Source organism: Fomitiporia mediterranea (assembly GCF_000271605.1).
Source record: "Fomitiporia mediterranea MF3/22 unplaced genomic scaffold FOMMEscaffold_18, whole genome shotgun sequence".
Lineage (NCBI taxonomy): Eukaryota > Fungi > Basidiomycota > Agaricomycetes > Hymenochaetales > Hymenochaetaceae > Fomitiporia > Fomitiporia mediterranea.
The window spans coordinates 48,008-63,071 of record NW_006760403.1 but is presented as its reverse complement, the minus strand read 5'-3'; the positions used below and the strand labels follow the sequence as shown (position 1 = coordinate 63,071).

The 15,064-nt window shown below is 37.3% G+C and overlaps 3 protein-coding genes across 3 annotated transcripts; all 3 read left to right on the top strand.

Annotated features, from left to right (window-relative positions):
• Window positions 1-1,126: 1,126 nt before the first annotated feature.
• FOMMEDRAFT_114517 (hexose transporter) lies at window positions 1,127-3,360 on the top strand (the record flags this gene model as incomplete). Its single annotated transcript, XM_007271614.1, has 10 exons — window positions 1,127-1,215; window positions 1,275-1,307; window positions 1,371-1,497; window positions 1,564-1,715; window positions 1,788-1,919; window positions 2,006-2,206; window positions 2,263-2,727; window positions 2,782-2,923; window positions 2,986-3,006; window positions 3,073-3,360. The coding sequence occupies 10 exons, from the start codon at window positions 1,127-1,129 to the stop codon at window positions 3,358-3,360; spliced, it is 1,650 nt and encodes a 549-aa protein (XP_007271676.1).
• A 400-nt stretch (window positions 3,361-3,760) lies between these two features.
• FOMMEDRAFT_97904 (small heat shock protein) lies at window positions 3,761-4,291 on the top strand (the record flags this gene model as incomplete). The annotated part of the gene is made up of 2 exons (XM_007271613.1): window positions 3,761-4,132; window positions 4,193-4,291. The coding sequence occupies 2 exons, from the start codon at window positions 3,761-3,763 to the stop codon at window positions 4,289-4,291; spliced, it is 471 nt and encodes a 156-aa protein (XP_007271675.1).
• Window positions 4,292-4,909: 618 nt separating this feature from the next.
• FOMMEDRAFT_162136 (uncharacterized protein) lies at window positions 4,910-5,368 on the top strand (the record flags this gene model as incomplete). The annotated part of the gene is made up of 5 exons (XM_007271612.1): window positions 4,910-4,969; window positions 5,024-5,033; window positions 5,098-5,117; window positions 5,196-5,296; window positions 5,353-5,368. 5 exons carry the CDS (start codon window positions 4,910-4,912, stop codon window positions 5,366-5,368), a joined length of 207 nt encoding a protein of 68 aa, XP_007271674.1.
• Window positions 5,369-15,064: the final 9,696 nt, after the last annotated feature.

The following is a 15,064-nucleotide window of genomic DNA, read 5'->3' as shown; positions in this document are numbered from 1 at the left end:
AATATTCAAGATACAACCAAGTATTATCAATATATTGTTAATTTGTAGTACTAATAAAAGCTATACAAAACATTTCTAAGACCTTTTTTGTATGTTTAAAAAAAGGTCAATGTCCACGGCTCAATTTTTGCCAAAGGGTCCTTCCTAAAAGGGTAAGTGGCTGTGCTGTGACTGATGTGACACCCTATGTCGGGTTTATACTTTCTCTACTACGGTGGGGGACCACGCGGGAATCCTGGGTGCTGTGGTTTTCTCACTTGATTTTCTTATTGTAACATTACTAGGAATGGTTGGAATTCACTTTGCTTGATGGAATTGCAATTGTCTTTACTCTGAGATTTTGCTTTATACTAAGGTGTAAAACACACTATGGTTTTATTACGTAAGCACCTTGGTGTGTAGTCATTTCGACAGTTTCACTGTTCTTCAAGGACGTCCTGCACCTTACATCTACCATCGTTTTACGGGACAAGTTCTAAGCTACGTACCGCGGCGTTGTGCACAAAGCATGTCGTGTCGAACATCGCCAGCCGCAAGTTTCTCAATACACGATCGTTCTGTCACTTCTTTCGTTCTGCGATATCTCGTCTGTTGCGCTGCTAATCAGATGAACCACCACTGACGTTTTGAAGCTTTATAAGTTCCTGGAAGAAATGCTCAGAAGAAACCTTTGATTCAATTTTACTCTATAGATACTTTACAAACGACAAATCTGGGGCTACCTAGTAAAACGCATCAGTAACAAGTCATCTTTCCTGTCGTGTTTCTCAGGGCTACAGTCAAAACAAAATAAAACGTAAATTTGCTATCTGCAATTCCTCTCCACAGAGTTTTTCTTTATGCTCGCCAAATGAACACGCCGATCGTTGTTCACTGGATCGTCATTGTGCTTCTAGGTTAGCGCTTGTTCGCCAACGTGTCAGCCGCAGTCCCAGCCACTTATAAAATTCGCCTCGATGCTAGCTGGTTTTCTCATTTTCTCCTAATTACCACAATCGCGTCGACATACGCTGCCCAAAGCCCGCTCCTTTCACGAACACACTCGTTTCTGTCTACGTTATCGGTGGATACACACGGATTCTGCCTCATTCATCATTTGTTGCCTTAAGATCGTTGTCTACCAAAGATGGGCGCAGGAGCAGCTCTCGTCGCCAATGACAAAGATACTTGGAAGGAACTCCTGGATCCAGGGCGGAAATTTTATAACAACCGGAGGTGTGTTCCGGTGCAGTTGGTTTGCGTGATGAATGGCTGATGATTTGACTTCAACCCAGGCTTATTTGCCTAAATGCCTGGATTTTCCTCTTGTAAGCTTGAAAAGGACAGGATTCATACAGCATCGGCGCTAACCCTTCTGTCGCATATGTCAGCCTCATCACTTCGTCTTCGAATGGTTTCGACGGGAGTATGATGAACGGATTGCAATCTCTAGAACAATGGGAGGAAGACTTCAATCACCCAACGGGAAGCATGCTCGGGCTGCTCAACGCCATTCAGGTTAGCATATTGATTCTCCATGGACAATTATGAAGTGGCTCTCATTGAAACCATGCGCTTCACTAGAACATTGGTTCTCTTGGTGCTCTTCCCTTCGCTCCGTACCTCTCCGACGAGATCGGGCGTAGACCCAGTATTTTGTTAGGAGCAACGATACTCTGGGGAGCGACACTTCTCCAGACTTTTTCATCTTCCGTCTCTATGTTCATTGGCGCCCGGTAAGGAGGATAGTTTCGATATACATGGAATAGATGGCTGATCTACCTCCGACATATTAATCATTCATCAAGGTTCCTCGTTGGATTTGGAACGACGATAGCTGCCAACGCCGCTCCAATGCTTGTATCAGAGATCGCCTACCCACCACACCGCGCAATTTTAACGTCTCTGTATAACTGTATGTGGTATTCGGGTTCTATTGCGTAAGTCATATTTCAGCCGTCGCATGGTCTCATTGGCCGCTTCCGCTCTACTCACACAAACTACTGCGCCTTCCTGCAACACACAGCGCAGCGTGGGCCACATTCGGTTGTGTGAAGCTTCATAGTTCATGGGCCTGGCGTCTTCCATCGCTTGTACAAGGAATTCCATCAGCAGCACAGGTCTTGTTGATGTGGTCAGCCCCAGAGTCTCCGCGTTGGTTAGTCTGTAAGGGTCAAGAGTCTCGAGCTCTGCAAGTTCTAGCACGTTACCATGCCGATGGAAATCAGTTGAGCATTTGCCTTACTTATCCGAATCAGTGCACTTACGTATACTTACTTCTAGACAAGACCCACTTGTGGTGCATGAGCTTGAAACGATAAAGACAGCTATCGCTGATGATTGCGATGCCGCCAAGGCGAACGTCGGCTGGTCCTCTTTCGTGCACGTCCCAGGCAACAGACGGCGTCTTTTTATTCTGGTCGCTCTTGGGTTCTTCTCTCAGTGGTCTGGTAATGGGCTTGTATCATACTATCTTAGCGAAGTCTTCGAAACGATTGGTATCACGGACCCGACGATGCAGTTACTCATTAATGGTCTCTTGCAAATATGGAACCTCTTTATCTCTGTTGGCGCGGCATTTCTCGTCGACCGATTGGGTAGACGCTTTCTGTTTATCACTTCATGCGCTGGAATGTTGGCATTCTTCATGATGCAGACAGTATGTTCTGCAATGTTTGCGGAGACCAGAAGTTCTGCAGCTGCACATGCTGTCATTGCGAGCATTTTCTTGTTCTATGCTGCTTATGAGTGAGTTACTTCGACCCCACTTATTCTAATTACTAAACTAAATCCGCATTATAGCTTGGCGTTTACACCTCTCGTTGTATCCTACTCCATTGAAATTCTACCGTTCGCGATTCGGGCAAAGGGAATGGCCATATACACCCTTACCGTAACGCTCTCCCTGATTTTCAACCAATATGTCAATCCGGTAGCCCTTGGCGTAAGTTCCCTTGTATTTATGTGACTATGCGGTATCTAACTCTGGCTCTTAATCGTCTTTAGGCACTTGGTTGGAAATATTATGTTAGTAATTTATGTCTTCGGCCTCCTCGATGAATAACTGATTACGTGTCGAACTGTACTTTATAGATCGTCTATTGTGTATGGTTGGCATTTGAGCTTGTATACTGCTGCTTCTTCATCGTTGAGACGAAGGGCCTCAGTCTCGAACAAACCGCCGCATTATTTGATGGTGACAACAAGTCGTCGGTCGGTCATGCCGACCAGCTAGATGTTTCATCGGAGGCAGAGACCGGCTCTTTCGTTCATGTGTCAAAGGAGCTCCCTCGGAATGAAGATGGAAGTGATACAAATTCCCTCGCGCATTCGTATGCAACAGATACTACGGTGGTCGAAGCCATTAAGCCTGCAGCCTAGAATGTGCGAGACGATGACAATATCAAGTTACGTTACGTTCAGTCTATGACTTTGTTAATTAGGCATTGTAACTCCGAATAATCATACTATAGAACGATGAAGCTGCTTTACGTGTTGAATGTACATAGGGTCAACTATTCAAGAAACGTCCAGAAAATGAAGCTCCTGCCAAATACGCGTAAACAATGGTACACTTTCCGTTCTGGGAACTATTACTTTCGAGAAATTTCTTAGAGGATAGAGCTAATCTTAGCTTGCTTTCTGGAGAGTTCTTAGCATGAGTGTATAAAAGAGGTGGGCTTTTCACGACTGTGCCCCTCAAAGATAATTCAAAGCAGACTTTGACGCGAATACCTTCACCTCTACTCTACTCCAAGTCGCTAACTCTTCACTAATAACCATGTCCTCCCTCTCCTTCTACGAGCCCTTCTTCTCTCTCAACGACTTCCAACGCTTCTTCGACGATGTGTTCGATCGTACGTCGTCAGAACGCCAGGTCGTGCCTCGTAATGGACAACAACAACAGCGCACCATGTCTCGCGGATTCCAACCGCGCGTTGATATTCACGAGGCACCCGAGGCGAACGTTGTAACAGTCTGGTTCGAGTTGCCGGGGATGACAAAGGAGAATATCTCGATTGACGTCTCGAAGGGTCGTCTCGTCGTTTCGGGCGAGGCGGGCTACAGGGATGTCGATGAGAAAGGCTTCATTCATCGTGAGAGGCGTACGGGACGCTTCGAACGGACTCTGCCGCTCCCGACTGGTACTCAGGTAGGTTTACATCAAAGTTTTTTTAGATGGGAGAACATGTGCTAATTCTAATCCTCACAGCCATCTGATATCAAAGCGTCTTTGGAGAACGGCCTACTAACCGTTACGTTCCCCAAGAGTTCTCCTGAGCAACTCCCACAGAGGGTCACTATCTCTTAAAAAACCACAGTCTTTTTTGCTCCTCTTTCATTTTCTCTAAAACACTCGTTTTCTCTTTTACGACAACTGTTTTCTTCAGCACTTCTTTTTTTCAAGCGCAAATTAGTCATGAAGTCAAGCTATGTACCACTTTACATTGAATTGTCATGTACTAGGAGCTAATTTTGGGGAAATGTAATTGAGCCTTATTTGTCATCCTTTCAAGAAGTACTTCACCATGTTCTCGATTCACGATAACCGGAGAACTCGGCCGGAAACGAATCGAAAAGTCACATGATCGAACTGAAGCGCAAAAAATTGAAAAATGGTCTTGAGCTTCCTTATCTTACTCACCTATACAAGCATCAATCGGGACTGGTGTACTTGCGAACAGTAGACTGTTGATACCATCAAGCCTTCTTTAAATGAAATCACCATATGCAAATGCTAACCCACGTCTTGTACAAGACGGATCAGACATGAATTGATTTCCAGATGCTATCAAGAATCAAAAGTGTCATATCCTGATTCGTGAAATGGAATATCAGATAGGGCTCTTTATATGTGCCCGTAGGTGATATTAAAAGTACAACACATACTCAAAACTCTAGCTGGCGGGCATCACTTGCCCTGCAATCGATGGCAGCTCTTGACCCAAGTGAAATCGTCTCTTTTGCTAACAATGTCTATATAGCAAGAGTATGTAACCAGACAGACTACTTTCTATTATCTACTTATTGGCCGGGTGTATAGATTACAATAGGTTTGTTACTTTCTACATTGCTGATCCTGTTACCTTTTGCTGATGTGCAGTGAAAAATTTGAAGTTGCAACGATCACAGTCTTGGTACGTTCCTCACTCTATATCATACTGTGTTTTGAGTAAAATATTTTAGACATACGACTACTTGCTGACATTTGGCAGAGAGAAGGAGCTCATCTGGCCGTCACGCACTTCCCCGTTCAAAATCCTTTTCTTACTGAATCGATATGCTCCGTTTATAGCGGTTTCTGGCATAGTCCATCGTATGGAGTAAATGCTATGCCTAACAAGCCCATGGGTCTGACGATTGCACTTCCAGTGTTGGTCTCATTTAATACGCGTGCTAATTCCCAAGTGGGTATAGAAAACATTATCTTGGATAATTGATATAACATTCACATCAGAACTGTGTTACTGCCTTTCGGGTGTTCGCGAGTATGCCAAGGTCTAATTAGGATATTTTTCACGAATTATTGACTAATTTTCACAGGCTTTGTAACTGCTGAGTATATAATAGGAGGGTGTAAGCTACAAATCCATAATATCCTCGTTGCTGCCCGCGATCTTATGGTTTAGTTATCCTGTACACTCGAGCATATGCTGTCTGGGGATGCACTAGAACAGCACTACTCTTGATCATAGCTCTCGCCCTGGTGTGTAAAACATCTGTCAACACTGGGACCAACAATCTGACACCTTTGCCCTCTTCAAATAGGCTGTCTTTGCTCCAGGATTGTACCTAACGGCAAAATTTCTCGAATCTGCTTCTGGTCTGTGCCGATCACTATACACATGTAGAACAGCAGTTTGACATTTGCCAAAGTGGTGAATGTGCCCCTCTTTCCAACAGGCTGTTTAATAAATTTAAACGGACACATTGAAATGTGTGCAATGATTACTGTTGTGGTCTCAGAAGGACGTGAGTTCAAGACTCTAGTACCCTTATTCCAAGTCAACTACTATAATGTTTTCTTAGTTGCACTCCTGGCTGTGGTAGTGAAAGCCAGTAAGTTAACTGATAATTGTATTATCAACAATTATTTATCTTTAGAGCCTAGCCCAAATGTTAAACGAACAGTAGAGAGTTTACACTAGATGTAGGGGACTCTTAATAATTGATGATATTACAGGGCACAATGCCCTTGCTTTTATACTATGGTACATGCACTACTTTGTGTAATAAGCATAAGGAGTCATGTGAGTGATGCTAGTTTGTATCCATGTGTAAATTAGTGTGTCTGCTACCTTTTCCAAATTGTCCAAATATGATATGTTGCTTAATATTGTAGTCTTAACACTCCCCTTCAAGCTCTAATTATTCTGTCTAAGGTTTAGTATTTTAATTAGATGCTTGATTTGTGGAACATAGAGTACTTTTGTTAAAATGTCTGCCACTTGGTTTTCTGTCCAAATATGTTTTACATTAATAGTCTTATTTTGAATGTAATTTTGTACAAAGTCTTTTTGTAAGTCTAAGTATTACATTCTTACACTATATGTCAGCAACAGTATAGAGGGGACCTGAAGGCTCAGTAAGAGGACCCAGGCTATAACTATTCTACACAACAGAAATACAGAATGCAAGTACTAGATCATAGTCAGAACTTGCAGAACAGATGTAGAGAGAGAGTGAGACAAGAGTAGAGTATATAGAGTGAGTCTAAGAGTACAGGACTATCTAGAGTAGACAAGATTAAGACTATTAGACTAGTCTGATCTCATACACTTATATATACTAAACTATACAAGAGTACTCAGGGAATATGAGCTACTAAGAATAATGAGCTACAAAGAATAAAAGAAAGGAAGATCAAAGATAAAGGTACAAAGAATGAAGGGATAGACAAAGGGTAAGAGACTATAGAATGAACAAAGAATGAAAGGGTAGTCAAAGGAACAGAATGATGAAGTAAGGAGGGGTAGTAGTAAGAGTTAGTATACATATAGTCTATAAACAGTACCTCTGAGAGACAGAAGTCCTGAGTTCCAGTATAGAAGGGTGTAGAACCCTCAGAACTGAGAGTGTAAGAGTAGAGAACTGTAACATTACCCTCCCTCTAAAACCAATTGTCCTAATTAGTGAACATTAGACTCAGTCAGTAGCTTAAGTATAGGTCAGAATGGTAGGGCTTGGAAATCCACAAGGCTGAGTTTGTGTAGAGTACTAGGATGAAGCTAATAGAAGTCTCAGATTGTCTTAAGAGTATGGGTAAGGTTCTTAACAGGTTCCTAAGTGTGCTCTTCAACTAGGTACCCTTTCTAGTAAACAAGGAACTTGAGCTTTCTACACACTAGCTTAGTATCTACTACATACTCTACTTTGTATTCTAGTTCAGAACTGATGAGTTCTGGTAGAGACAGTAAGGGTCTTTGTTACAAAGGAAAACTTGGATTATAGTACTGAGACAATAGAACCTTGTTAAACACTGAGTGTATGTACTTTCATATTGTCAGAAGTTAGAGTTTATAGACAGAGGTACTAACCTTCTTTTTAATGACAAAGGGTTTAAAGTACTTGTTGTCCAACTTCTTTATTAAGTGATTCATAGTCAGATTAGTAGCTTCTAGTATAACTTTGTTACTAGACTGGTAATCCTTGACTGTAGATCTCTTCCAATTATAGTTCTACTTTATAACCTATACTACCTTCTCTAAAAGAGCTTATACATCCTTCCTAGTCTTGTGTATCCATTCTACAAAGTCTGTCACAGATTTGGAACTACTGTTCTAGTTTAGAACTGTCCTCTAGTATGAATGTCTTCTGTAATTAAGGAAGAACAGAGACTATCCTGTTATAGAGTGTTACTAGTTATTATGTATGAATTCTGTTAGAGTTAACTATTCAGACTAGTCTGACTACTAATAATTAATGAACATCTAGAGATAGAGTTTGATCTTCTGATTGACTTACTTAGTTTGACTATCAGTCTATAAGTAATATATAGTAGAAGGGTTCCCTTAAATTCTAAGAAGTGTGTACAAGTCCTGTATGAATTTTGACTCAAATTGTAGTCTACAATTGTGAATAAGCTTCTGAGAGAGTTTGTACAACTAGAAGACATGATTCTAATAAATGTACACTATACCTTCAGAAGTAAGTTCTGTTTAGGTCAGAACTGTATAGACTTGCTTAGAGAATCAGTTAACAATTATACAGATAGTGTTGTAACCTTAAGACTTAGGTAGCTTACTAATCAGGTCTACTAAGACTTCTTCCTAAGAGTGATCTAGAATCTAATACAGATGTAAGAGAGTCTAAACCCTTGTCTAGTAGGTCTTAGTCTGTTAGTATGTATTGTAACTAGTTATGTACTTTAGGATTTCCCTCTACATTCCTAACTACTAGTAGTTCTAAGTAATAAGTTCCTACATTTTGTGTCAGTCTAAATGTTCTACAGTTAGATTGTTGTAATAAGCTTAGACAATGTCCTCTTACAGCTTCTAATCCTTCAGAATGTACAGTCAGCCTTTCTAGTAAACCTGTCTATCCTTATCCTCCTTCTAGTTTCTAGTCTACTTCTCTAACTACTTTACTACAACCTAGTCCTGTGTGTGTCTTAGAGCTTACTGTATGTAAGTGACAAAGTCAACATTCTTGGATTCAAGTCAGATCTCTTCAATTGTCTTAGACACAAAACAGGAATTGTCTAGGAGAACAAGATTTTTGTTATTATTCTCCTCCCTTTTATAACTTACTTGTCTTAAGAGTAAATTAGCTTTTGTCATTTGTGTTCCAGGTTTGTAAGTTAGTACAAAGTCATAGTCTTACAGTTCTAACATCTAGTAGGCCTGACAGTAGTTAAGCTTCTAAGGTGCCTGGAAGTACTAGAGATTAAGGTGATTACTCTAAATCTTAAACTTCTATATAATACTAAGGAGATATTAACACTACTCCTCTAAGGAACAGACAATTGTAAAGAGTTCCTTATTATAGATAGAGTAGTTCTGTTCTATTATAGAGAGGGATTCTGATTAGAACACTATTAGACACTACTTTCTGTTAATGAACTAAGACAGTACTACTCTATTTACAAAGTTGAAAGAGTTAACTTTGACTCAGAACTTGTTTACAACTATTAGAACTACTAATACAGGCTTACTAGTAATAGCCTACTTGAGAGACTCAAACACAGACTGTTACTGATCCCTCTATTACTAAGGAACATCTTTACTAGTAAGATTGTGAAGGGGCTAGACAATAGTACTAAAGCCTTAAATAAAGTGTTAGTAGTAGTTTACAAACCTAAGAAATACTTAGACCTGTTTCAGGTTCTAAGGTTGTAACCAGTTCCAAACTACAGTTACCTTTGCTAGATCTATACAGACCTCTCCTCTACTAATTACAAAGCTTAAATAATCTACTGACTCTTGTACAAAAGAACACTTTACTTCTTAAAGGAACAGTTTATTACCTTAGAGTTATTATAGAACTACTCAGATTAGTTAGTAATAATACTTAACTATCTGAGTAAAGATTAGAATGTTGTTTAGATACACACTAACATACTCTGAGTCAATCAGATCTGTAAGAATGTAATTTATGAATGACTAGAATGTTACAGACAAGTTAGTTAGTCTGAAGAACATTATAGTTAGTTTATACAATTTACAATTGGTTCAGAACACAGTCTTCTACTCATCTCTGTCTTAGATCCAAATATTATTGTACTCTTATCAAATGTCTAACTTAGTAAAAACCCTAAATGTATGTGTCTTATTAATGAGCTCCTGAATTAGAGGGAGTAAGTACTTGTTTTTAACAGTACTCTTATTAAGACAATAATAATTCTAAACTAGGTAAAGCTTTCTATCTTTCTTTTTGACAAAGAAGAAAGAGGAGACTATAAAGAACTTTGAGGGTTGGATCCAGCCATTCTGAAGATTTTCCTAAAGGAACTTGTCAAGTACCTCCTACTTGTCTCTATTAAGTAAGTAGACCTTACAATCCTTAGATTGGAAACTCTTAGTCAATTCAATTGTATAGTCCTAAGAGTAATGTTTAGAAAGTTAGTCAAATTCCTCTTTACTAAAGACTTTAGGGAACTCTCAGACAAAATCTGGTAGGCTGAGTCTATGTGTGTTCTAGAGTAGAGTTGTTCTAAGAGGGTTCTAAACTAGTTCCATCTCAGATATTCTTTAGATTAACATTGTTCTATCTTGACTAGAGTATGTGTTCACATATCTATCCTAGTCAAAGAAGAACAACTAGTCACCTTTATCAGAACTGTTAGTAACATTAGAAGTGTCTGTATTTACTTAGAACAGTAGTATAAGATAGTTATAAGACTTAGGACACTAATTAAACACAAGTGTCTACTCTAACCAGTTAATAGTAGGGTTGTGAGTCTTAAGCTATTTGAATCTAATAAAGACATTCATCTTTCTAAGGTTGGTGACTCTAAACTCAATACTTTCCTTATAATCCTAAATAGTCATCTATAGTTGGACAAACTTAGTAATCTGACTATTCTAGTTTAGGGTTCTGTCTACATTATATACTAGGATTAGAAGTAGAACACATTAAGTAAGGAGGTAGTATTCCTACACAAAAGCTTTATTAATATACAAACCAGTATATTCACTATCTACTAGAGCTATTGTTCAGATCTGAGAGGATTCTGAGAAGGGAGCCAAGAGGACAGGGACTTAGAGCTAATGTCTAGAATGTTCTCTAATAAATTACTACTTGTTCTAAAGGGAACACACAGCTTATACAGTCTTGTCATCTAAGAGAGTAAGTATATATACTAACATTTCCTTATTAACCTCTCTCTTTTAACAAGGACAGACCTATGTCCTTAACTGTGAACTCAGCTGAGACTATCCCTACTTAATACTATAGACAAACTACTAAGTAGTAAATAGGGCTAAGTAGTGTTCTGAATGTTCTAAGTTCTTAGAACATAAAAGTAGTAAGTTAGATTGTACAGATTTAGACTTAGATAAAGTGTGAAGAGAAGAATCAAAAGAATCAGAAGAAATAAGAGAACTATCTACTTTTGTTTTTAACTTTTTTCTTTTTAATAAATAATTTTGTTGATTTACTTTTTCTACTTTTTCTACTTTTTCTACTTTTTCTGTTTTTCTTACTTTATTTACTTCTAATCCTATAGTGTCTATTGAATCAAAAGTGGCTGTTAAAAAACTTAAGTTATAACCCTTTAGTACTACATTTACTGTTAGGCCTGTACAAAATCCTAAGGTACATAGTCAGGGTCTAAGAGTTTTGAGGTGACTTTCAGATTTACAGAAAAGGCTTCTTACTACAAATCCTACTTGTTACTCATTATTACTCTAATAACCTAACAGATATACTATTACTTCTATAGACAGTCCTTAATTTAGTGCCCTGACTTTCTGTAAACAAAGTATACTCCTTACTTTCAGACTTCTCTAATGTCTATTAGAACAGATTAATTGTAAATTATAGACAGATCAATCTGAGGGCTTAGAACTGTTAGAGCCAAATGTATGTGTAAGTATTTTACACAGACTTGACACATTCAAGTTGTAGCTTGGTTGAAGGAAATAGTGTGTGTTTTCCAATTAGTATAAGTAATTAGTTCTAACATTATTCTAAGAATCTTATTAACTAGTTCTAGGTAAAGAGCTTTTTCAAGTATTCTAATAAGGATGTTATTAAACCTAAGTACAAATCCTACTTTCTAGACTAGGATATTTGTTAGAATGCATATTCTTAGGTTATTACACAAGTAATGAGGGTGTAGACCCTGATAATGATATGTATTTAGTTAATAAAGTGTTCTTTTTATATTGTTTGTCTGTCTGTATGTCTCAGTTATCCGGAATATGTTTTTTATCTGATACATGTCTTGTATTGTGTATCCAATACATGCATCCAACACATGTATCCGTTCTGCTCTAATTAGTATTATTGGTTTACTAATGCTATATTGTCTGTAAGACATGTTAACAGTCCCCTTCAAACATTTACAAGACCTAGCAAGTCTGTAAGGTGTTTGATCTTTGGAACATACAATGCTTTAGTCAGAATGTCTGCCCTTTGGTTGTCTGTTTGAACATACTTTATATTAACAAGTTGTTCCTCAACATAGCATTTAATAAAATTGTGCTGTAAGCTAATATGCTTTGTTCTTGTTGAGTACTTTGTTTTGTCTGCTTCTATAGATTTAATTACTGCTTGGTTATTGTAATAAATATTTGTAGGTGCATCAGAGATCTGTAGTATCTCATCTGCTAGGTATTGTAATGCTATAGCTTCTTGTATACTGTTCAATAGCACTATTAATTCTGCTTTGTATGTAGATAAGGATACTAATTTCTGTCCTTTACTTGACTAAGATATAAGTGATTCTCCTAAGAAGAATGTGTATCTGGATATTACTTTATTATTTTCTTGCATTATACTGTCTGTGTCTGTATAACCAGTTATGGAATCATGATTTCCTTGTCTGAATATTAACCATTTGTCTTTGGTTCCCTTTAAGTATTGCATACAATATACTATAGTATTATATTGTAACATGCTTGGGGATTTTAAGTATTTTGCAAGTAGAGATGTTATAAACACTATGTCTGGTCATGTACAATCCACTATATATTACAAGGATCCAACCATATTCATATACAGTATTTTGGACATAAATGTGCATTCATCTTCTAGTAGATTATTGTCTGTTACTAATAGTGTATTTGGTTACATAGGTGTTTGCAAATTCTTTTTGTTTTGTAAGTTATATTGAGTTAATATGTTCTCAATATAATGTCTTTGTCTCATCATTATTGTCCGTTCGTTTCTGTTACATTTGATTTCTATGCCTAGTAACTAATGTAATTCACTACTGTCTGTAATTTCTATATACAATCATAATGATTCTTTAATCATATTAATAACATTATTACTTTGTACAACAATAGTTATATCATTAATATGAATTAATAATATTGCAACTGTCTGTTTGTCCTTCTTTGTATAGAATACTGCAAAGTCATGTTCTGATTGTATAAAGCTGATAGTATTAAGTATTCAGTATAAAGTTTTATACCAATGTTGTCCAGCTTGTTTCAATCTGTATAATGCTTTGTACAATCTTAATACTTGCCCAGGTTTTAACTTTACTAAGTTACCTGGTGGAGGTTTAATAAATATTATTTTGTCATTGTTGAGTTCTCTGTTTAAGTATGTGGATTTAACATCTATTTGATGTATCTTGTAGTTCTTTAAACATCCCCATGCAATTGCAAGTCTTATTGAAGATATGTGTGTAGTGGGTGCAAATAGATCATTATTATAATAATCTTCACTATCTCACTAAAATATTCCTTGTACAACTAATCTAGCTTTTCATTTTTTGATAGAATTATCTGCTAGACATTTTGTTTTATATACAAATTGTGTTCCAATAACATTTGTGTTATTAGGAGGATATACTGTCTCCCATGTATTAGAGCATATTAATTGTTGTACTTTGTTGTCCATAGCTTTATTCTAAAGCTTACAATCACTTCTATTGATTGTTTCTTTATACAATAATGGATCTGTCATTATTTCTGTATGTAGATTGTTAAATTCATTAAGATAACTCATAATATTTGTTTCATCAATGTATGATAAACCTTTTGAGTGTTTTCTAGGTAAATTTGTTTTACCTAAACGTTCTGTAGTTTTGTGCTTTCAATTAGAGTGTTGTAATAGTATTAATCTGTCAGATTCTTGATTGGATTTGTTGGATTGAGTAGACTGCTTGAAAACAGCTTGTCCTGGAGAAACGTATTAAAGACGTTTTATCACTTGAGAGTGTTCTCCCTCACCAGATTCTGTTTTGGTGTGTGTTTGTCCTTTGTGTGCTTGGCTGTGATGGTTGTTTTCATTGTCTAGATCTACTAGATTAGGTGGATTTGTATTTCCATCAATGTCCAGTTTGTTTCCTTTGGTTTCTTCCAAGTCCTCTTCAATTTGTAAAGGTTTGGTATCTAGGAATTGTATGTTTCATTCAATAGTTATTTTCCTATAATGCCAAGTAATATGGCCTTTGGAATTACAGTGAAACCTGTCATTAAGCATGACCCACTGTGGACAGGTGAGGCCATACTTAATAAGAGGTTATGCTTGTTGACAGTAGCTTAAGTAAAGTAATAAAATTTCCTTATTTGTAGTACATAACTCAATAATACATTGTCTACTTAAAAAACAACTGAATATCAGTCTGTTCAAGAGAACTATTTATTTTCTTACATAGGTTTCTTGTAAGCTTTGGAAAAAGTGCTCTAGCCTCAGTAAACTCAGTACTAATCTTACTCTGAAAGAGTGTATTAAGCTTTGAAAGTAATTGGACAGCCTCCACATAGCTTTTAATGCTTCAACTTCAGTGCTTTGCCATAGGCAGGATCCTTTGGTAGAGATGTATCATTGACTGTACTTGTTTGTGGATGAATACTAGTGGAAGCATAGATATCTGGAAGCAGAGCTGAGAGATTGACAGAGGAAGCTTCTCTAGAATAAGTGAAAACAATTTCACTAGCATCCTTGAGTGTTCTATCTGGGTTCTGTGCACATCCAAGCTCCTCAGACATGATGAAAAATAAGTTTTAATAGTGGTTTTCATTACATTATGCATTTATTTTACAAAATGGAGGTGGCCTGTACAAAAAGTGGCTCTCTCCAGGTCATGATCTGCACTGTCACATGACCCAAAATTTCCTTTAATTAAGCATATTCTCAATCTCACACCTTAATGCTTAATGCTTAATGTCCTTTATGCTTAATATACCTCTATTTTCCTGCCTACCAACTTGGTGGATCAAATTTTTCATGCTTATTGAGAGGAAATGCTAAACTACAAGTATGCTTATTGACAGGTTTCACTGTATTGTCAAAACCTATCTATTGTCTGTAATAACCTCTGTCTGTTATTTTAGAAGGGTTTTCACTTTGTATTATTATGTATTGACCAAATTCATGTATGTTATCAATACTAGCATTATGTCTGTATTGTTTATAATAAGGAGTTGTGTATCCTATCACACTCTGAGGAGTTCTATTATGAATG